This window comes from Mercenaria mercenaria, chromosome 1, assembly GCF_021730395.1.
Source record: "Mercenaria mercenaria strain notata chromosome 1, MADL_Memer_1, whole genome shotgun sequence".
Classification (NCBI taxonomy): domain Eukaryota; kingdom Metazoa; phylum Mollusca; class Bivalvia; order Venerida; family Veneridae; genus Mercenaria; species Mercenaria mercenaria.
The window spans coordinates 53,369,931-53,392,254 of NC_069361.1; the positions used below are offsets into that span (position 1 = coordinate 53,369,931).

Below are 22,324 nucleotides of genomic sequence, written 5' to 3' on the forward strand. Positions count from 1 at the left end.
GGTACCCGAGCCCCTTGGAATCCGAAGATGTTATAACGCGAAAAGAACATGCGCTAACGCTATTCTAGCAGAAAACGTGTAAAAAAACAGGTGAATTAATATATTGTCCCTCAATGTCATTGAATTTCCAGGAAATGCGCGGTAAAATCTACGTTGTTTTGTCACGTCGACGTCATTTCATTTTGAATTATCCGTTTTGGGGCCGTCATGCGTTTACGCTTTGCCACGGAACATGCATGTAATGCATATATAAAAAGGTGTTATAAAGCACGTGAGCGCGAGAATCTCTCTGTTAACACACGTTTTCTCTCCTGTTAAAACACCTCCGAAAAGTGACAATAACAGCAGTTTTATGCTAGAATGAATGAGGTTAGAGCTTGAATTCGATTTCGTAGACGACCGGATCTAAAACATTACTCGAGTGGTCGAAAGTCAGTCCAAAAATGGAACAGGCATTCATTAAATGTGTATAGCTAAAACTCAGATTTGAAAAAAAGAGAAGAAAATCGTTATATACTTTTCTCACCACCATTGCTTACGTCTAACCTCGAACTGTAAATACATCCTCCTTTGCAGATAATACGGACAGTTCTGGCTCAGTGAGCAATTTTGGACATTTTTGTCGTCCTAAATTCGATATTCAACTCTTTCCATCGTATAAACGACTGAAATGTCAGAGTGAAAATGCGATATGATGAAGCAGATACGGATCCTGATTTTTTTTACTGGGGAGGGGATGTGGGGTACAATTAGAGGGTAAAGGCCTCATTGCCGAGCCGTGTAGCGCCAAGTGGTAGTAAGTTCGAGAGGGTCGGACCGGGATGTGGGACCCTCTTCTGTAACGGGGTCTCTCTCTGGAAATTTAGGAATATAGTTATGAAATGGTGGCCTCCGTTTCATTTTGGGGGGTCTAAACTTTGATATTCTCAGCTGACTGTCAGGATGGAGTTAGCGGGCAGAGTGGGGTAGGTACGGGCCTGTGAAGAGCTATGTATAAGTAATCATTGTAATAAATTCGCCTTATTTTCCCATGAAAAATTCAAAATGTTATGGTATCAGATGAATGCGTTTTTTTTACACAAGCCACTAGTGAATTAGTAGTAGCCGGTGACCTTAATGGTTGCAGTGATACTCACTTTAAGTTTACGGCACATACACCGATATTTCGAAAAGGACGTTTTTCACTTTCGGTTTGAAATCAGGACAGAAGGTAAGTTGGTGTTGCATTTTTTTTTTCAGTTTTGTATCACAGACACATGTGTGGACCACTCACCTCCACCACCCCTAGCCCCAAATACTAGGCCTACGCACTTTTATAATAGTTTTTCATCATCTTTGTATATCCCGTCATACAACAGAGGAAAAACTTATCTGAGCTAGATTTTTAACAAAATCATTTCCCTAGCTTTAATTTGATCTATTCTATGGAACCAATGCGTTTTTTTTTTTTGCAGATTTTTCAATTTACCTGAGCCGCAATTAATTACTACTAGCCGCTGACCTAGTTAACAACACATTCTGGTATTTCGAAAACAACTTTCACTTTCGGTTTACCAAATTAAAACCACAAGATTGTAGATGATAAATCATGTTCGTTCGCTTGAAATCGGTTTATCTATTACTATATTGCCATGCATTTAAATACATGTTGTATTTAATTTTTGAAGGTTAAAATGAACATTATACCCAACTGAAAAAATGTGTAAGCGGAGTAAACGTGGATATTGACAAAAGTGCTATCAGGCTGACTAGAAAAATGTTGTTTTTTTCGGATCCACACTGTATAGAGATACAGACAAATGGGGGTTGGGGAGGATTTAGTACAGTTCAACTTCCTTGTCAACTCTCAGCCAGTATCTTTTAGCCTTTTCGCAGGTCTCGATTATAAAATATGTTTTAAAAAATGCGTTAATAGTAAGTGGGAAAATTTAAAACCTGTTGAATGTAACAAAACATATTTTATGATCGAGACAAGCGCTGCCAGTTGGCAGGGACGTGCGCTGCCAGTCGGCAGGGGGAGGCTGTGTATAGAGACTGTACTGGTATTGTAGTTTTTTTTCAAACATTCAAGATTTGTTTGCGACTGTCAACCGACAGTTACATCAGTTTAATAAATCGTATATATAGAAATTAAGTCAGAATATATCCTACCCCAAAGGGGAGAGCGTAAACGTGACCCCCAAAAATGGGTTACACTTACCCTGCTAAATGTCTATAACTAACTTGTCCATCTTTCAATTTGGACAGTACCATTAAGGCCAAAAAAAATAGTTTCTGGTGGCAGGGCCAAAAAAATTAGTGGCGGTAGGTCGGTACTTTTTGTTTTTGGAAGCATTATTAATCAAGTAAATGAAGCATATTATCGCAGTCCGGGGCGACATGCCTTCAGGCTTTGAGCTGTGTATTTGCTATCCCTAACAATAATTACCGAAACGACATGTCATAAAAGCAACCTAATAAACAAGCCAGTTAGTCCGATCGTATATACAACACTGCCACTTGCCACTCGATCTTTGATAAACCGATTATCAGCTTTGTGTGTAGAACGCGTGACATATTTTATCGGTACTACATTTAGGTCCACCTTTACAATTGATGACATGTGTCTTCGTTGTTACTAGAATTAAAACAAAAATCCACGCGAGGTGTTTGAAGATGAGTTTCAACCGTGTTATCTAGTTTGCATAATTTTATGTTTTTACGAGCGATATCACGGAAATAATTTCAAAGTCTTATTTTGTAGCAAACACTTAACAATAACACGGATATATAACTTTATCATGCCTAAAAATAGCGGTCTTTTTAACAGACCATGACTGATGAACGGGACATTCGCGCTTATTGCCAAGAATTTTGAGATAATGGTCGTAGATTTATCTTAGGAAATGCCAATGAAAATCTGCCGTTAAAGGCCTAGATTCACTACTATATAAGTGTCCACCCCCGCCCCCCACCCCCCAAATCCAATATACAACTCTCATCTTATCTGCTGCTTATCAGCGATTATTTAATAGCAATTGATTAGAGGGCAATTAGCACAGCAGGGACCCCAACTAGAATTTGAAGATGTGTGCAGTTGAGTTGAAAGAATTTAATTTTTCTTCAGTAAATGTGGAATGATAATAATAATAATCTTTATTTTGATATTATGTAGATGATAATAACTATTACTTTAATGTTAAATAATGATAATAATGATAATAGAAATTATCATAATTATTATTATTATTATCATTATTGTTATTATTATTATTATTATCACTGGTATATCATTATCATATATATATTACATATAGGATGATAAAAGATACAGTAATAATATTGAAAATAATAATGATAATAACACACAAGTATAGTGAAAACTTCCTGAGTTCTTTGTGCTGACAAACAATAATCAACATTATTTGAATATAAAATCATTGTGTTCCATCTATGCTCAATTTTCATTTTCAGTATGTTGCCGAAAGGGACTTTTTCATGCTTTGCTTTGTAACTTTGAAATTCACATTCTGTTTTCAATTTAGGCAAATGTTTTTTACAGTATTCTGCAAGCTTTAGATGAGTGAAAGTCACATTTTTCAGAAATATCACAATTCTCCAGACAGAATTTGAAAAAATAAAAACTTGTATGTTTCTTTAAGTAAGTTTCTCATTATTTCATTATTGCGAAAATAGGTTTCTTATCATTTTATTATTGTGTTTGATCAACAAATATTTTTTTTACATAGAAATGCAAAAAAAAAAAAAAAGAAAAAAAAATAGTATAACTTTAAAAGTTATCAATTATTCATTAATTTAAAATAAATTACATCGTTTCCCCTTCTCACTAATAGATACGTGTACTTGTAAGGTAGACTGACTCTCCAATAAACAATGACCCTTTTTTATTGGAGCCATACTGTGATGGTCATTAGCCCCCAACTGTGCTGGTGAAGACAAAAATCCCTTGGCCCACTGCCAAAATCTAGAAGTTTAAATAAATCGCAAAGTATCTGTAGAGTTCATGTCAAGCGTAAAAAGTCACGTGCATCAGCTTACGTGTTTGCAACCGTTTGGTGCAAATTATATATTGTTGGCTTGAAATAAAATTAATGCAATCATAAACTGTCAGTCCGCTGTGTATTTGACACCTTTGAAGTAGTGACACGTGTCAGAAAATTAAAAGAAGCAAACGCACTTATGCGTGACGTTATTATCGAGTAAATTGTAGCGACGCGGATGGTATAATAGCACAGCGGTTTTGTTTGATTTTAAAGTCAAAACATCGCGCTATAGTGGTCATGCATTAATCAATCTAAGCTAAAAAATTTACGGTCGGCAGTTAAAATTTACGGTCGATCGGGCCACCAGAAAAACAGCTATTTCTTAGGCCTAACTCTTAAAAGGGGTCCATACAAAAAGGAAACTGACTGAATGATGAACAGTGCAGGTCATTATCAGACTGCACGGATGTACAGGCTGATAATGATCTGCACTGGTCATAAAGGCAGAATAAATCGTGTTCAGCATGATAAGGGTTAACTTAACAATAAAAGATGTAGTGTTCGAGTTGGTTCCTGCGACATGAAATTCATCTTAATATCAGTTGTGACCATGTTAAACCAATAAAAACAAAAATAGGATAAGCATTGAGATAGGGAATGTTCAATAAAGATATGGTAAACTATATTCTCCAATTAAAAAAAAGAAGAGAAAAAAATCGAAAACGGCAGTAATACCTACATTAGGTTTCTTCTTGAGTAAAGTTAATGTTGAGTTCTCTTTTAAAGATGTTCTGTCAGATTTTAGCATCATTTTATGATAATTTTCACCTTGTATATATTCTTTTAAAAATAAACAAAAAACAATAATTATTATTTACTAAAGTTAGCTCCCTATAAGAAATGTAGAAGAATGCGTGTTCGAGCCTTACAGGCGTCAGAGTCCTTCTTGCTCATATTACATCAGAACATACTGTAATCACCTTTCGTTTATGGCCTATATTTTTTGTACTTATTTTCAATTTTATGAAGTTTTATTCTGGAGAAGAATTTATCACAAAACTGGTTGTTCAGAGCCCAGATTTTATCTGCACTTGACCTACATGAAATAAAACCTTAAGACTAAGTCATCTGGGGTCAAAACCTAGGTCATTTGGTCCAGATAAACGCATTTAACTCTCCAGGGGCAAATTTCTATCTGATCTACTGGTAAACATGGTAAAATTGTTTTTCTTGATCTATCGAGGCCAGGTCAGAACAAAAATAAGGTCAAAAGGTCAAATCATAGAAATGTCTTTAATTCATTATCAAGTACAAATGTCTTCCTGCTCTGGATGAAACTCGGTTAGAATATTTGTAATTATAAGATCTATTTAAAATTTGAATCAGTGTCAGAAAACTAGGCCACTAGTCAAAATCATAGAAACGTCTCCAGTTTTAACCATTTTGAATTTGGAACAATCTAAGGCTCTCTTGTTTGTGTATTTAGGATGGCGGGCAGACTTGCCATTGCTGAGAAAAAGCAACTAGAAAGATACATCCAAAGTGGTCCGAAGAACTTTAACTTGCTATACAGTTTTACCAGGAATGGTGCAGATGCAGCAGTCTTCCATCAAAATTGCGACAGTAAAGGCCCAACAGTTACCGTAATCTATAATACTTTGGGAACAGTTTACGGGGGTTATTCTGAGAAAAGTTGGAAGTCGGAGGGTGGCGTGTACTATAGAGACGAACATGCATTCCTTTTCCAGCTACAACAAAATGGAAAGAATGTTCCTGCAAAATTCTCTGTGAAAAAGCCAGATAAAGCCATTTACTGTCACAACTCAAATGGACCAGTATTTGGAGGTCATGATTTGAATACATTCTCCGGTGTGTTGCCAGTTCAAAACGACCAGTACACCACAAATGGTAGTTTCACTTTCGGACATTCTTACGACATGGGTGGAATTTCGGCTGATCAGTTTACCAACAAAGTAAAAACCGTCACAGAATTAGAGGTCTACAGCGTATCTGGTAAGCGACATTTTTTTTATTTATAGCCGGCCGGAATTTGCACATTTTGCAATAATATGAATCATCCGTCGGTCACGTGCAATAAATACGATTTTTATCCAGATTGACATGGAACACCAATTTCAACTCATTTCATTCTGGTAAGTTTGCGCGCGCATCAAGTCTGTACAGCCCGACACGTTTCGGGAAAACATGGTTTCGCCTTTTCAGTGAAATAAGGAGTAAGATGAATATGTTTAATGTGAGAAAAATCACTACTTTAATAAGGAAATAAATCCAATGGATCGAAAAGAAACTTAATACAAAAATAAGTTGCATTTTTTTTTCATATTTTGTGATTTAATAAGAAGCAGGAGTCCAGTGCATCACTTTGGTTGTGAATGATTTGAAACACCATTTAATACATTATTTTACAGTATATGAGCCATAGGAGAGATACTATGTACAGTATTATAAAGTTATAAGGTTTAAAATGGTGTTATTAACTGTTCATGCTGTTATTCAACACTAAAGCCACTTGATTGACCAGTATTTTCTTATCGATTCGTGAACCTGTCACAAGATAAGGATTCTCCGGCGTGCCCGCCAATAAAGCAAGTAAATTAACGATTTTGTCTGAAAGATTTTTTTCTCAATGGACTTGTTCATGTGAATTAATGTGTGTAAAACTGTACGATTTTGTTTTTCAGATTTGCCTCTATTGCCCGTTTGGAGGGAGATAGGAGGCTGGGAACAGCAGGTATTGCAACTGTATAACTAATCGTAAAGGCCTAGATTTTGGCAGTGGGCCAAGGGATTTTTGTCTTCACCAGCACAGTTAGGGGCTAATGACGATCACAGTATGGTTCCAGTAAACAAGGGTCATTGTTTATTGGAGAGTCAGTCTACCTTACAAGTGTATCTATTAGTGAGAAGGGGAAACAATGTAACTTATTTTAAATTAATGAATAATTGTTAACTTTTAAAATTAAACTACTTTTTTTTTGCATTTCTATGTTGTTCAAACACAATAATAAAATAATCAGAAACTTATTTTCGTAAAAATGAAATACCAGTAATGAGAAACTTACTTAAAGAAATATGCAAGTTTTTATTTTTTTCGAATTCTGTCTGGAGAATTGTGATATTTCTGAAAAATGTGACTTTCACTCATCTAAAGCTTGTAGAATACTGTAAATAATGTTTGTCTAAAATTGTAAATAGAAAAAAGTCCCTTATGGCAACTGAAAATGAAAATTGAGTATAGATGGAACGCAATAATTTTATATTCAAATAATGTTGATTACATGAATACAAGAAAATCAATTTCCAATTCGAAAAATATTGATTGTCAGCACAAAGAACTGATGAAGTTTTCACTATTATACTTGTGTTTTATTATCATTATTATTTTCAATATTATTACTGTATCTTTTATCATCCTATATGTAATATAATAATGATAATAATAATAATGATGATAATAATAATAATAATAATATAATAATTATAATGATTATGATTTTGATTATTATTATTATTATCATTATTATAACATTAATGTAATAGTTATTATCATCAATATAATATCAAAATAATAATTATCATTATTATCATTCCACATTCACTGAAAAAAACTTAATTCCTTTCAACTCCAATGCACACATCTTCACGGTCTAGTTGGGGTCCCTACTGTGCTAATTGCCTTCTTATCAGTTACTATTACATAATCGCTGATAAGCAGCAGATAAAATGGGAGTTGTATATTGGATTTGCGGGGGGGGGGGGGGGGGGACACTTATATAGTAGTGAATCTAGGCCTTTAAACGAAAAAAAAAATTGTAGTCGGTAGTCTGTTTGAATTTAAATTTACTGTACAAAAATCCGTACAAGTGCTGAACAAAGTTGAAAAAATGGTCTGCAAATTTGAGTAAAATATTTTTGAAGATATACTGTGAAATCTTTAATAATTTTGGAGCGTTATTTTTGCAGATTTCCTGTAAGGTCTATTCGCAAAATCAGATCAGATCCCAGCACTCATTTTATTATCAAAAGTTGAACTTAACGAATTCATGATCTGAAAATAGCCATTTTGGCCCTTACCATAACTTTTCTAGCCCACGATATTAAGTGATTTCACGTTACAGAAGAGTTTGCTGACAAATTTGAATTAGAAATTTGCAGAAAATTTTTTAACAGAATATTGTCTCTTTCTTCCTAAGTTTAGCATGAAGTTATGTGTGTGAATTGAGGGATATACTTTTTATGATCACGAAGAAACCAAATTTTAAATATATAATAAAAAGCCATCTACTCTGCTTAGGAAAACAAAAAAATCTATTCCAGGATTTAGAGGAATTGAAGAATGAAATGGATACTTGGTCACCACCTCATGGGGTTGGTTTGAAATTGGCAAATATTCTGTTCCTTGGTCCCGTGGGAGCCGGAAAATCAAGTTTTTTCAACACTATTGCTTCGATTTTCCGAGGTCACGTCACAGGACAGGCTGTGTGTGGAAGCGCTGAGCAAAGCATTACGTCAAAGGTATCTTTAGTATTTGACTCCTATACTTGGCTTTATTTGTTCCTTCATTTCTCGAGTTAATTCTTGTCAAACCCTACTGATCAGTCAGTAAACATTCAGACCAAGGCACGGTACCATAAGGGATTAATTGAATAGGGTCGTGTTCTATTTAGGTACTAGACAATCTAATTGCATAGTTAAAAGAATGGAAGAAATCAATATTCATTATCAGTATCGTAGCAGTTTAGCATTGAAAATTGTTCAGTATAATTGTTCTGTCTCTCAGCTTATGAGTCAAATGTATATCTTTTAAATAGCAGTGATATATTTTACCGTGTGATTTTGATACCAATGGCTATGTATGTACGAATCAGTTTATACATTTCATCCATTACCTGGACGCTTGCAGTAGCAATAAAGCTATAACATCATCTAAACTGTATCAATGTGACAAACCTACATAAGAACGAGCAAATAGAGTTCCTGGCTTTGATTTCATATAAATGGCAAACTATTTCATTCTAAGCGCTAATTCAGCAATTATTATATATGATTTACAGTATCGTATGTATCGTGTACGAGGTTCGGCCATGACCAAGCCGATGAAATTTAAACTATGTGACACGAGAGGGATTGAAGAAAATCAAGGCATTGATGGCACGGAGCTGAATTATCTACTAGAGGGCAATGTTCCAAATGGATATCAGGTATAATTATAAATCGAATCTGCTCTCTATTTAGAATCACAGAACGTACTACGCAACAGTAGCAGACACGGTTTGATTGATTATTATCAATTATTATAACTATTAAAGTTGTTTACAAAAAGCTTAGTTCTGATGCTTCAGAAGATTACCAGTATCAAATTTGACATCAGTTTGCTTTGTTAAGAGTCCAGTCTCAATTTGTTTTAGAAAAAAAGTCGTATTTTATGCCAGGTTAGTCAGTTAAGTTTCATTTGAAGGCTGGCTTATAATCTGTATGCAAATACTGGATAAGAAACCAGCATGGAGCTTTTACTAAATTAACTAAAGAGTGGATTCGTGTTATCAGTATTCGGTCTTTTCTCGATACGGAAATGACGAGTAGGCCATAATTTTCAAAATGAAATTATCTTGTAACGATAGATCAAAGCTTTATCAATCTGTGAAACAATACAACTGGTGTGGCTTGAGAGTTTCTTTTTTCATGTATCTGAATTTCGATTGCAGTTCAATCCATCTACCCCCATATCGCCTGACATATCAGGATTTATTTCGAAACCAACATTGAACGACAAGATTCACTGTGTATGCTTTATCATCGATGGAAGTACAGCCACTGTTATGTCAGAGAAAATGCTTGAGAAAATCAAATCTTTGCAAACAAAAGTTCGACAGAAAGGTATAATATAATAATTTATATAAATGATGCATTGCCGTTTTACCGTGTAGTTTCTTTCGATGCGAATCTACTGTGTTCTTATATTTTATTGTAACAATACAGGGGGACTCATTGACTGAGTAAATAAAGTGCCTAAGTTCGAATCACGTTCCCTGAACCACTTTTTGTTTGAAACACCACAAGCTGCGCAAAGTATGTGCCGTCCATGACTGAAAGTATCAGCCGGTGGGGCATCTAGAATAAAAGCTGAAAAGTCTACATATTTTATCATAGCGATTGAAAACACAGTAAAACAAACATACGCATTTATAAAGATGCTGTAATGCCCATTCTAATATGGCTCGATTTGATTTTCAGTTAAACAAAGAAGGAAATAAAGCTTTGTATATTCTGCGATAAACAACGGTTGGCTCGCGGACCGGTAAGAGAGCAATATGACGTCAATTATGACGTTAAATTGCCGCATGACGTCCGATACATTACTCCTTGGGTAAATAAAGTCCAGCATGATATTTATTAAAATATGTCAATGAGCATGTCAGAATAAAAACAATCAATGCCTTCTTGTGATTTATCATCTTATTTTCCACGGTTCATCGTTCAGATGCTTCAGTATTTAACCAATCGGGCTAACGCCCTCATGGTTCAATCCCTACGCATCTGAATTCTGCACCGTGATAAACTAGACGATAAACTACACGAAGGCCTTGATTATTTGTTAAGTATATCAACTTAATAGAAAAAACTCCAAAGTCTTAACCAACCGCACTGGCATTACCTTTCTGCATATATTTATTTGTCCTCCGCCTTTTTCGAGACAAAAGGGAAAATGGAAATGGGTTGCATCCGTCTGTCCCCAATATGTCAACCATTTCTTATCTGTTTTCTTTTGTTTATGAGTATTACTAAAAGAGAACGTCTCGATGTATATCTATAGTTGCTCTTTCTTTTTTTTCTAGATTTTTCTATTTCGTCCTGTATAATTTTGGAATACATGTATTAACTAACTTTTAATGTAATGTTAAGTAGATTTAATTCAGTTTCCATTTCACCATAGGTTCACTTTTAAAGCTTTTTTAAGACCGGCTGAAAGCATTAGGAAAATTATTGCAAGCTTAAACCTGAGCTAAAACCCTTACGTTTTTACTTCAGGCTTGTCACAAGTAGTTTTAGTGACAAAAATTGACAAAGTTTGCTCTCATGTAGAGGAGGATGTGTCTACGGTTTTTCAAAGCCTTGCTATTCAAGAATTAGTTGATAAGGTTTCTGGTATACTTGGCGTCCCAAGAAGTAACGTGCTACCCGTGAAGAATTACGAGAAGGAACTCAGCGTCACAAATGACGTCAGCATACTTGCGTTACTCTCCTTGCGACAGATACTCCGGGCAACTGAAGATTTCATGTTCAATCTTCTTGATGTTTTGGACGACGAAAAGGACTCAGAATCTTTGGAATAGACATGAAAACAACAGCATGATTATTTGTTGGCATTTAAACTGTACATGTAACTGCGATTATTTTGCTTGTACACAATTGTGTACACCTGTATATCTGCTGCACATGCTTAATTACACTTAAATATTTAGTTCCGGTAGGCATCATGCGTAATGAGATGAAATGAGAAGAAAAAGTATTCGCTTGAACTATTCAGAGAAAATAGTTTATAATATAATCATTGTTAAAACTTTTCAAAAATAGCAACAACATAATTTAGCCAAAAAAACTTAAGATATCATTTTACTCCGTACGCTAATTTTGTAAGGATAACTCTTGTTTTGTTTTCATATTTTAATATCTGCATTATAACGAGAAATTGGTTGGTGCTCAAGGCTGGAAAGACGAGGGTACCATTGTATCCCGAGGGTTTCTGAATATGTTATGAAAAGAAATAAACATGCGCTAACGATGCTCTAGCAAAAATGTATTAACTTAAAGGAACAGAAATGTGTTCCATTTAAGTTATTGTCATGAATGTTTATTGAATCCACTGGAATGTCCGTGTTGTATGATCTTGTTGTCGCCAGTTCGTTTTGAATTATGCGCTGTAGGGCCCGTAGACCATCGAATGCGCATATGTAAAAACGTGTTGCTCGTGAGAGCAAAAATCTCTGTTAAAACACGTTCGCTCTCTCCTGTTCGAACACCCTTTGAAAACGACGAAACAGCAGTCTTATGCTAAACTGTAATTTTATGCTAGAATAAAGATTCATGATAGAATAAAGTTTTATATCTGGAAAATGGCATTCTTAGTATATATACCACAACAGATGTTCTGATGCATTTTCTGTTTTGTGACACTATTGAAAACTAAAGTTTTGAATTTGTTGAAAAAGTACGATGTAATTGATTTGAAAGATAAGTAAATTTGTAGGATAATACTTAAATTTTCTGAAAAAAAGAAGTGTATATAACATTTGACAGCCTTATAAAATACTGTACACTTTATATTGTAATGTTATTTGGCAATAAACATCGGAACATAAATTCATATAGCATGCACGAAATATTGACATCTGTACTAGGGCGTCCACATCTAAGCTAGAAAGTCGGCACATGACATTGACATGAACACATATGAAGATATATGAGCCGCACCATAAGAAAAACACTGGTCAGGATCCATTCTGTCCGCTTTCAAAGCCTATTGCAATTAGAGAAACCGTTAGGGAACATCATGGATCCTGACCAGACTGCGCTAATGCTCATTCTGTATGGATTCATGCTGGTCGCAAATGCACAATGTTGGTTTTCACATGGCGGGGCTCATACGTACAACAAAGTAGCATGAAGAACAGACTTGGTACGATATACTTTAAAAATAACAAAAGAATAAGTCTGATATTGCATTTATTGCAAATTAACAAGTTACATTGCACTAAATTTGTAGAATTCTTAATCATATTTCAAGAAAGTATCTTGTTGAATGTTGCGCACTTCTAATATTTCAATGTCATCAATTTGCAATCCTATTGTGTAACGATCTTATTCTATGTTTTGTTTCTAGGATTTAAGAACGCGCATATTTTTATATACATAACAGCATGTATTACTTAAAAACATTTCTTACTTTACACAGTGATTTTTTCACTGTAGCATTTGTTTCCTTGCTAAATATTGACATATTGCAGTAAACATTCAATTTATTATATCTTAACAACAATAACCATCGAAAATACCTTCACTCAGCTATAACAGTGCTACAGTGTAATAGTATGATAAAACACGTTATCAATGAAGTTTAGGGGTAATTAGTGTCTTTTGAACAATTGAGCCTTTTTAATAATGTACATTATGAATTACGCCATTTTAGGTGTTTTGCGTCAATTACACGCATTTTAGGTGTTCTGCAGTCATAATGGAAGACTGCATGTTCTGATACACTTATTATGTGTCTTTTGACTCTAGAGTTGTCTAATTGTAAACGTCACAGCTCATTGACGGTAATTCAAAAGGCTGACGTTGTCAGTAAACAAACTGATCTTTCAAATGTGGCCAATATACATTTAAAATATATTTGACTAAAATTATAACATGGAGCACGCTAGAAAACAAAAGGGCCAAGAAGGCCCTAGGTCGCTCACCTGAGAAACACACCATTACAGTGTAAAACATGCTTGACCTAGTGATTTCATGGAAATATTCTGACCAATTTTCATTAAGATTTGACCAAAAATGTGGTCTATTAGGTGTAAACAAGTATTTTTTCAATTTGACCTAATGACCTAGTTTTTGAGCCAAGATGACCTACATTCAAACTTGACTTAGATTTGATCAAGGCAATCATTCTGACCAAATTTGATGAACCTCAATAGACAGTCTGTATCATATACAAAACGTTTTTCTTTGATTTGTCCCAGCGACCTTGTTTTTTATCAATTTGTTATTTGATCAATTGAAAAATACAAAACCTATTGCGTACACAAAGTTTTTTCTTTAATTTGACTGGGTGACCTAGTATTTCGAATAAGATGACCCATATTCATAACAGACCTAGATTTTATCCAGACAAATACTCTGATCGAATTAAATGAAGATCTGATGTAAAATGTTGCCCCTATTGCAAACACAAGGTTTTTCTTTGATTTGACATAGTGACCTAGTTTTTGACCCCAAATGACCCGTATTCCAATTTGACCTAGATTTCATCAAAGACTATCATTCTGACCAAAATTCATGAAAAGGTTTTTCTTTGATTTGACTTTGTGACCTAGTTTTTGACCCCAGATGACCCATTTCGAACTTGGCCTAGATTTAGATAAGGTAATCATTTTGACAAAATTTCACCAAGATAAAATGAAAAATACAGCCTCTATCGCATACACAAGGCTCAACTGAAAAATACCGCCTCAATCGCATACACACGATTTTTCTTTGATTTGACCTAGTGACCTAGTTTTTGAAGACAGAAATGCTTTTTTCAATCTTGGCTTAGGTTTAGTCAAGGTTATCATTCTTGCAAAATTGCATGAAGATCAGATGAAAAGTACAGCCTCCATCGCATACACAAGCTAAATATTGACAGACGACAGACAGACAGAAGACAGACGCCGGACAACGAGCGATCACAATAACTCATCTGAGCGTGAGTATTGCTTAGGTGAACTAAAAAGAGTGAGGCGTTGAAATAAAATATAAAAAATTAATAAATACTGCGAAAATGCAGCATACTTTCCCTTTGATTAAAACTGGATTGTATTTTTTTTACTTCAATTATAATACATAGCGAATGTATGAGCGGGTAGCCAGTGTCATCCGACTGTCATTTTATTACAGTTAACTTTTTGTTAATTAATTAAAACTTGTATGCATATGCAACATTGATTACTTTCAAATATGTTTTCATTAGCTATAGTATTTGAAAGATTAAATGATGTACTTTCTAAAAACTGGAGTTGGGCTGGTGTCAAATATGATTAACATGTCAAATAATAATAATATTAGAGAATTAATTGAAAAGCATACTTTCAAAGATTATATACTTCTTAAGTATCCTGAAACATAGTGTTCAAGATTCGAGACAGACCGAATTAATATTGATTAACGTAACTAAACTACCCTTAGATATATTGGTGGTTAAAATATAATTTAATCCATAAAACAAACGATGTATATGGTTAAACAACCGTTTCAGCTATGTAGAGATAGACAAACGCCGTTTCAGATTTGTAGAGATAGACAAACACCGTTTCAGATTTGTAGAGACAGACAAACACCGTTTCAGATATGTAGAGTTAGACATAACACCGTTTCAGATTGTAGAGTTAGACATAACACCGTTTCAGATATGTAGAGTTAGACATAACACCGTTTCAGATATGTAGAGATAGACATAACACCGTCTCAGATATGTATAGATAAATATAAAACCGTTTCAGACATATAGAGAGAGACGAACACTGTCTCAAGTATGTAGAGACAGACAAAACTTTTTATCAAATAAGTAAAGGAAGACTCCAATGTCTTTATTACGTTACAAAAAAGGAATCCAAACCTAAACTCTGTCTGGGAATACTGATAAAATTCAACACGACCCAAATACTCCGAATAACTTCTTATCCGGATTCCACACTTATATAAATGCGTTAGTTCCACAGCTCCACATCTATATCAACTACAACATGAAGATTGTTTTTTATTGTGTGTTTCATCTTCTTCGAAGGAATCCTCATACGAATGTCCCGCGGTATAACTGTTACGGCTTGTAAGTGAGATATGCTCTTCCGGTTGTTGATTCTCTGCTGGGAGCTTTAATATATAGTCTATAAGCAACTTCATGGCTTCATCTGAAAAAGAAACATGTTTGGTTTTACCGATACTGAATAGAGAGTGGCAAACCCACGTGACTTTTGGATACCTTACACACGGAGAAAATGTCCCGATTAGGTGACATCTAGTCTAAATTTTCCATATTACTTCACGGATTTTCAAAACATAAAGAGTGCCGAAGACAGAAAAATGAGTGCAATGTCTGCAACCAGTTCCCAGTATTATAATTCCACCTAATCACAAAAGTGTGAAATTTGTACGTTATCTACACAGTTGGTTTATGAAAAGCAGCTGGGCGAAGTTTTTGAGAAATTTACTAAGAACTGAAGGACAGATACTTTAGGGAGAGGAAAACACTCATTTTGCTGTCTTCGACGCACTTAATTTTATGAAAAGTAAGAAGAAAAATATTGGTAAAATATTACTTGAAACAGCACTTTTCCCCGTGTGCACGGTATCCAAAAGTCAAGAGGGTTTGCCATTCTGGTATAACTCTTTACAAAATACTTTTTAATAGTCGCAAAGTAAATTAGCTTTTGTATATGCATGTTTCTAGATGATTTTATAACGGAAACCCGTGAAAGGACATTTGATGCTGATAAAATATTCATTCTGCAGATTGATGTAGGGTTTGTGTTTTTTCTGCTGGATATTTTCATCTGTTGTTGCGGTTATTTAATTGCGTTATATTTCAAATGTGTCTTACCTATATTAATATTGTCTTTCGCTGATGTCTGAAACCACTTTAATATATTGTGTGTTTTGCAGAAATCTTCTATTTTCTTTTCATCTATCGCCACATCTTCAACATCACACTGAAAACAGGAACGAAACAAATCTATACAAAATGTTAAGTCTCTTTAATACACACTCAGCTTGGTCTATTTGATATATTGCAGACAATTATTATGTGATGAACATTTAATTCAAGTTTAAGGAATAAAACTCGATTTTGCAAGATCCGGATGTACTATACACATCATTCTACAGGGTTCATGGGGTAGAATTTGCATTAAACTGTTAAAACACTCATTGTTTTGTGTCTAGAAATGATAAATTCTAAAATTCGTTAAAATATTATACTTTGTGAACTGAAGATTAGTCAATTCAGTTTTTTTTCTACGTTTCACTATGTAAATTTGTTCATTACTTAATTTTTAGGCCTTCTACCAGTGTGCCCGCCCGTGATGAAATAATGCACGGATTGGCGCCAGGGATCTTCCTCCACCATAGAATTTATAAAGCTTAAAGCCGCTGTATGTCCTATAATTGTGCCGGTTCTATGTTAGCCCCATAATCCCTCTCCCCTGTCACCCCTACCTCACCATAAAACTATTTCAGTGAAAAATGGCATAGAACATGCACATAATTAAATCCTTATAATAGGAATTTCGCTACAGCCGAGTTCATTATATCCATTGAATTCAGTACCGAATAGAGAAAAACATGTTGGTTGAACAAGTATTTCTTATTTCGAACGCATGTAATAATTTCGTATTTTGAGAGACTCAGTTTTAAAAGATTTTGTTTTATCTTGGTTACGTTTTGCATGACATACGTTTTATCTAAAATGTCTACTCAAATCTGAATATTGAAAGTTTGTTACCTTGTTTGCCAATAGAATGATTGGCACCGGTTCTTCGTTTGACAGCATGACCTTCGAATTTACATCATTCAACCACTGAAACATAAGCGATGAAAGAAAAAGGAAATTTATTAACTAGAAAAACATGCAATAATTGAAAAAAAAAAATTCAAGTACACATAAATTTTTCAAAATAATAGTATTTAAAAAGTTTTTACAGACAGATCTACTTTTCATGCAATTACAGTAGACGTTTTATCACAAATCTTGTCTTCCATTGGGAAACAGTAGTCAATCTTCATTCAAAGCCAGAAAACGTCATAGTTCAATTATATGACGATCTTGTACATGCTTTTGGTATATCAAAGACGCAAATATGGCCTAACAATTAAACTTAGCAATGTTTAGGATACATACATAAACCTTATATTGAATTATTCCGAGCGCTGGGGATAACATGCTGTGCGATCACAATAAGGCGTCAGATTGCTGAGGGCTCCATATAAGATGTCGTGCGATCGAAATAAGATACCGTGCGCTTGAAATAAGATGCCGTGCGCTTGAAATAAGATGTACGATCGGGAAAAAAAGTTAAGCGCTAGAGATAAGATGTCGTGAGCTGGAAATGATACAATCTAAATACATAAGTATATGTCCAAACTATACCACCGTAGTAATGAAATAGAAATGTATTTCATTAAATAACTCGATATCGTAATGTCGTGCAGCGTGATTACGAGGAATATAAATGATTAAATAAGAGGCAACTCACCTTTGGTATGGAATCAAATGTTGCTGGTCTGAAAAAGTGTTCAGATAAATGTTCGAAGAGTTTAAATTAAATATATCTGAAGATGAATCCCAAGAAACACATACTCGAAAACGTTAAAGCGTATACATAGAGGCACCATGACTCATACAGTATCTACTTATTAATCTTTTTATATTCAAATTTACTCGTACAATTATATTCCTAATTTGAAAATACTGTAATACTGGATATTCTGTATTGACATCAACACGGAATTTCTTCGAGAAATAGCATTATACATGTATCAGGAAATCTCTCATTTTAAATGTAAGAAAATTTCGCACTTAAAGTGTAAGTGGCCTCCGTAGCCGAGTGGTTAAGGTTACTGACTTAGAATCACTTGCCCCTCACCGATGTATGTTCGAGTCTGACTCGAGCCTCACTCGGGGCGTTGAATTCTACCTTGTAAACGGAGGTCGATAATTCTACCCTGGTGCCCGCCCGTGATGAAGTAATGTACGGAGGGCACCTGGGATCTTCCTCCACCATCAAAGCTGAAAAGTCGCCATATGACCTAAAATGGTGTCGGTACGTGCGACGTGCGACGTTAAATCCAACAAGAACAAACCAAAAGTGTAAATAATGTCTAGTAAGACCGAATGAGCATTATTTAGCTCCTAATTCAATGTCGATAATTTCTTTATTTGTATCATGTTATTCAGCTCTTACCTTGATAAATCAAAAACAATTATTGCTGCGATTCTGAAAAAAAGAGAGAATTATTCACAGTGTGTTCAAAAATATCAAGATCTAAAAACAATTTTTTTACTTTCAATTTAATCTATTACTGAATATTTCAAAGCTGTGATATGCTTTTCTTACTGAATTAATGTATAATTAAGTGCTGCTTTAAATCTAGAACATCCTCATCAAATGTATTTAATTCGGCCGTAAAGTAACTGTGTAAGTAAAATTGAAGTCTCATGAAATTAATATGTTTTAAAGTAAGAACCATTTCGTTAGAAAATATGATATCTGTAGCATTATATATTCACACTGTGTTTACATATACATTTATTTGTGTGCCTATACTACACTACTGTTTATACACTTAAACAAGTTTATTTTATATTTACATAGCCATAACACTGGGTGTATAGTTACATTATTGTTCACATTTTCAAATATAAAATTCTGGCCTAATATATCATGTTGTATAGTGCATTTCTTTTGTCCCATTCTATAAACTTAAGGATATCAACGAAATTTCAACCATCGAAGACTGCCCATTATAGAATGATTGATAGCCATTTCGTATTGTTTAACCTAAGTATTTTTTTTTCAAATTCCATGAACAATGAGTATATAGCAGTTAAAAAGGGATCTAAAACTTACGCATATTTGTAGTAAACCCTTGTCATATGACCAAATCTTTCATGGCCAGCAATGTCCCTGAAATGAACTCAGTTCTTTTAGTATTTTAGTAGTTCATTTAGTATTTCACATCTAAGGATTAATTTGTACGTGATACGTTATTTTAGTTCATGTGTTTCTCTTCAAATTGACATTGTCTATGTTACATACCTAGGATGAATTTTTTAATTATTATGTCAAAGGACCATATATTAGACTGGCTTTAGCCAAATTTGTTATCCTCTTTAATGAAGTTATTATTATAACAGGAAGGGTATTACACGATTGCACAATCGCGCTCATTTTTATATAAAACTACTACTTTTACACATATTAAAACGAGGCAACTATTACAAAACAACCTTTTGACATATTAAAGCAAATTCCCTTAATAATTTAACTTAACTATTGCCTAACCTTTAGTGATTTTGCCTATGCGACCATTGCCGACCAAAATCAGCCTGCACATCCGGTGGTACTGCCCAAATTGAATGACGGACGTTCATTTTAGACATTTAGCTGGGTAAGGGTTTAAATAAGGAAGTATATTGTAATGTAAACACATGCTTGAAAACATTCGGTAGATCTACTTTTTTACGTACAACACCTAATGATTTTACACCTTCAGTGTACACTTTTTATCTTTCCATGAAACATTAAGTTACAATAATGAAAAAAAAAAAAGGAAAATAATTTTTACCATAACTGCAAGTTCACTTTCGTGTCAGAATCCCAATCTATAGCCTTCAAAGCGAAGTCGACACCAATGGTTAGTTTGTAATTCGGTGTAAAGTATCCTATAAAAATATATAATAAAAAAGTGCTATATAAATGTGGTTTTATAATAATGAATTATGTAGTGCCGAACACAGTATTTTAACTAAAACCAACCCATAATATACACTGAATAGTCAAAACTATTGACCAACAGGCCATTCAGTAAGTGTTTTATTACATGACATAACTTATTCTATCAGGCTTGGTGTTGAACTTTATTTTGAACTTTAGAGTATAAACTATGGACCGGTATTTTATACATATATACTCTTTATTCCCTTTCCCCCACCCCTCCACCCCCATCCCCATTTACTGAGATTTTTAATAAATTAAGTGGCATTCAAAACTGAAAACCTACTTAACATATTTTACAATTATGTATATGAAAAAATCATTACGTAAGTTTCAGAAAAGTACTCGACATATTTCACAAGACTTAAGTGTAAATATTGGAAAGACTGAGAAGTACATATATCAAATAGCGAAAAGCATCTAATTGTGAGCGCGCAGATTTCAAGATATGCATGCACGTACAAAAGTAAATGCGGACGCGTACGTTTGTATACGTGCAGCCGTAAATAGATTTTGAAGAATGCATATTTGCACGTGCACCTATAACTACATGCATGCATAAACGTATGTATTTTCATGATAGATGTTTGGTTAAACGTCTACCGTTTGATTAAAGATGGCCTGATAACCATCGAAGTAAAACAAACGATACACATGCAGTTATAATTAAACATTCTGATTAGTCAAAAAGGTAACCCATTTACAGTGCGTCTTAACTATGAATGAAAAATATGTTTTTATTCTCGATATAAAATTAGAAAATGATGTCAGTTGCACATTTATTGACTTTGTTAACCTCTAAACGTGATCAAGATAAAAATATTACCTTCCACATATCGTCTGATAATTGAAGTTTTACCTGAAAATAGAGGTCAAATATACAAAAAACAGTAAATCTTAAATGAAGGTACATCTAAATCTGAAACAATACAAGATTAAGAATCATACATTAAACTTTTACATTAAACTTTACCCCTATCTACTTTCGGTTTACTATCTATTATTTAAATATCATTGACATGTCGCTTTAACTAAATACAAAAAAAAAAACACGCTTATCTAGATTTAATTTAAACGGTTTAAAAATTGTTTCTTGATATAGACACACTAAGTCTAATGTAAATGAAACAACTTACCGACACCGAATTCTCCGATTACAAGCACTTTAAATAAATGTTCACGGGTGGACGAAAATTTGTTTGTAGTGGCCATTTTTTTATCATGTGAGATATCCCACGTGACTTCGTTATATATATAGATACTGACTTAAGATTAGTTATGGGTAGACATGTATGCTATTTATAATATACCTTCATGTACATTTACAGCAACACACGTGTAAATGTCACGTTTGGTATTTGATTAGCAAATTACGGACCAAGTTAACATTGCTCTTATAGACCCCGAAAGTTTTACAATATGGGTTGTTTTTTTTTTGTTTTTTTTATACAATTTGGGCCGAAAGTCTACTATGTACAGTGCACTTATTATAATGTGTGCACGTTTATCGTGTACGTCCATATATGAGTGCAAGCATCCAGAATTATGCGTGCACACGTAAAATTATACGCTCGCGTATATATTTACGCTTACACTGGTAAATATAAAGGTGCACGCGTTGTTACGCCGTACAGAGGTTGTGTCGTATATAGTTCACGCATGAGCTATATTTGTTGTTTGACAACGCATACAGCTTACAGTATTGTCCGTAAGTATTGACCCGGCACTCATGAATATTCCGTATATTTCCGTAAATTAATTTTCGTTGTCCGAACATAAATAGCGATATAACTAAATATTACATATATCGTTCTTAATTGATATACTGTCGCAAGTACAGGTAGCTGTGCGGACAAAGGGTTTATCTGCCAATATCAGTATTGTGGGTTCGAGCCCTACGTCTGACCATATCTTTTTCTCCCCAAATTTTATATGCAGACTTATTAGTCATTTGATCAAGCGTATCGTGATATTTATGGTTCATTTTTTAAAAGTAATCATATAAATAAAAAATATTTACCCGTTGTAAAAATGTGGAATAAAATTGTTTTAAATGTATTTTACATAAATGACCAGCGT

At 34.1% G+C, this 22,324-nt stretch overlaps 2 protein-coding genes across 2 annotated transcripts; one reads left to right on the forward strand and one right to left on the reverse strand.

Moving 5' to 3' along the window:
- Nucleotides 1–1,104: 1,104 nt before the first annotated feature.
- LOC123537656 (interferon-induced protein 44-like) lies at nt 1,105–12,119 on the forward strand. The gene is made up of 7 exons (XM_045321494.2): nt 1,105–1,210; nt 5,470–5,996; nt 6,686–6,735; nt 8,322–8,519; nt 9,059–9,205; nt 9,710–9,881; nt 11,034–12,119. Exons 2-7 carry the CDS (start codon nt 5,471–5,473, stop codon nt 11,336–11,338), a joined length of 1,398 nt encoding a protein of 465 aa, XP_045177429.2. The 5' UTR covers nt 1,105–1,210; nt 5,470; the 3' UTR covers nt 11,339–12,119.
- A 596-nt stretch (nt 12,120–12,715) lies between these two features.
- LOC123537670 (ras-related protein Rab-32B-like) lies at nt 12,716–21,499 on the reverse strand. The gene is made up of 9 exons (XM_053547894.1): nt 21,382–21,499; nt 21,072–21,104; nt 20,097–20,193; nt 19,379–19,435; nt 18,713–18,745; nt 18,005–18,032; nt 17,254–17,328; nt 16,354–16,462; nt 12,716–15,664 (listed from the first exon to the last, which is right to left on the reverse strand). Exons 1-9 carry the CDS (start codon nt 21,455–21,457, stop codon nt 15,489–15,491), a joined length of 684 nt encoding a protein of 227 aa, XP_053403869.1. The 5' UTR covers nt 21,458–21,499; the 3' UTR covers nt 12,716–15,488.
- Between the last annotated feature and the right edge of the window lie 825 nt (nt 21,500–22,324).

Coding starts and splice junctions, on each gene's coding strand:
- LOC123537656 (XM_045321494.2), top strand. CDS start 5,471: ATGGCGGGCAGACTTGCCATTGCTGAGAAAAAGCAACTAGAAAGATAC. Junction 6,736..8,321: donor TAGGAGGCTGGGAACAGCAG/GTATTGCAACTG, acceptor AATCTATTCCAG/GATTTAGAGGAATTGAAGAA. Junction 9,882..11,033: donor AACAAAAGTTCGACAGAAAG/GTATAATATAAT, acceptor TTTTTACTTCAG/GCTTGTCACAAGTAGTTTTA.
- LOC123537670 (XM_053547894.1), bottom strand. CDS start 21,457: ATGGCCACTACAAACAAATTTTCGTCCACCCGTGAACATTTATTTAAA. Junction 21,105..21,381: donor AATCGGAGAATTCGGTGTCG/GTAAGTTGTTTC, acceptor CTCTATTTTCAG/GTAAAACTTCAATTATCAGA. Junction 18,746..19,378: donor AGGGTTTACTACAAATATGC/GTAAGTTTTAGA, acceptor TCTTTTTTTCAG/AATCGCAGCAATAATTGTTT.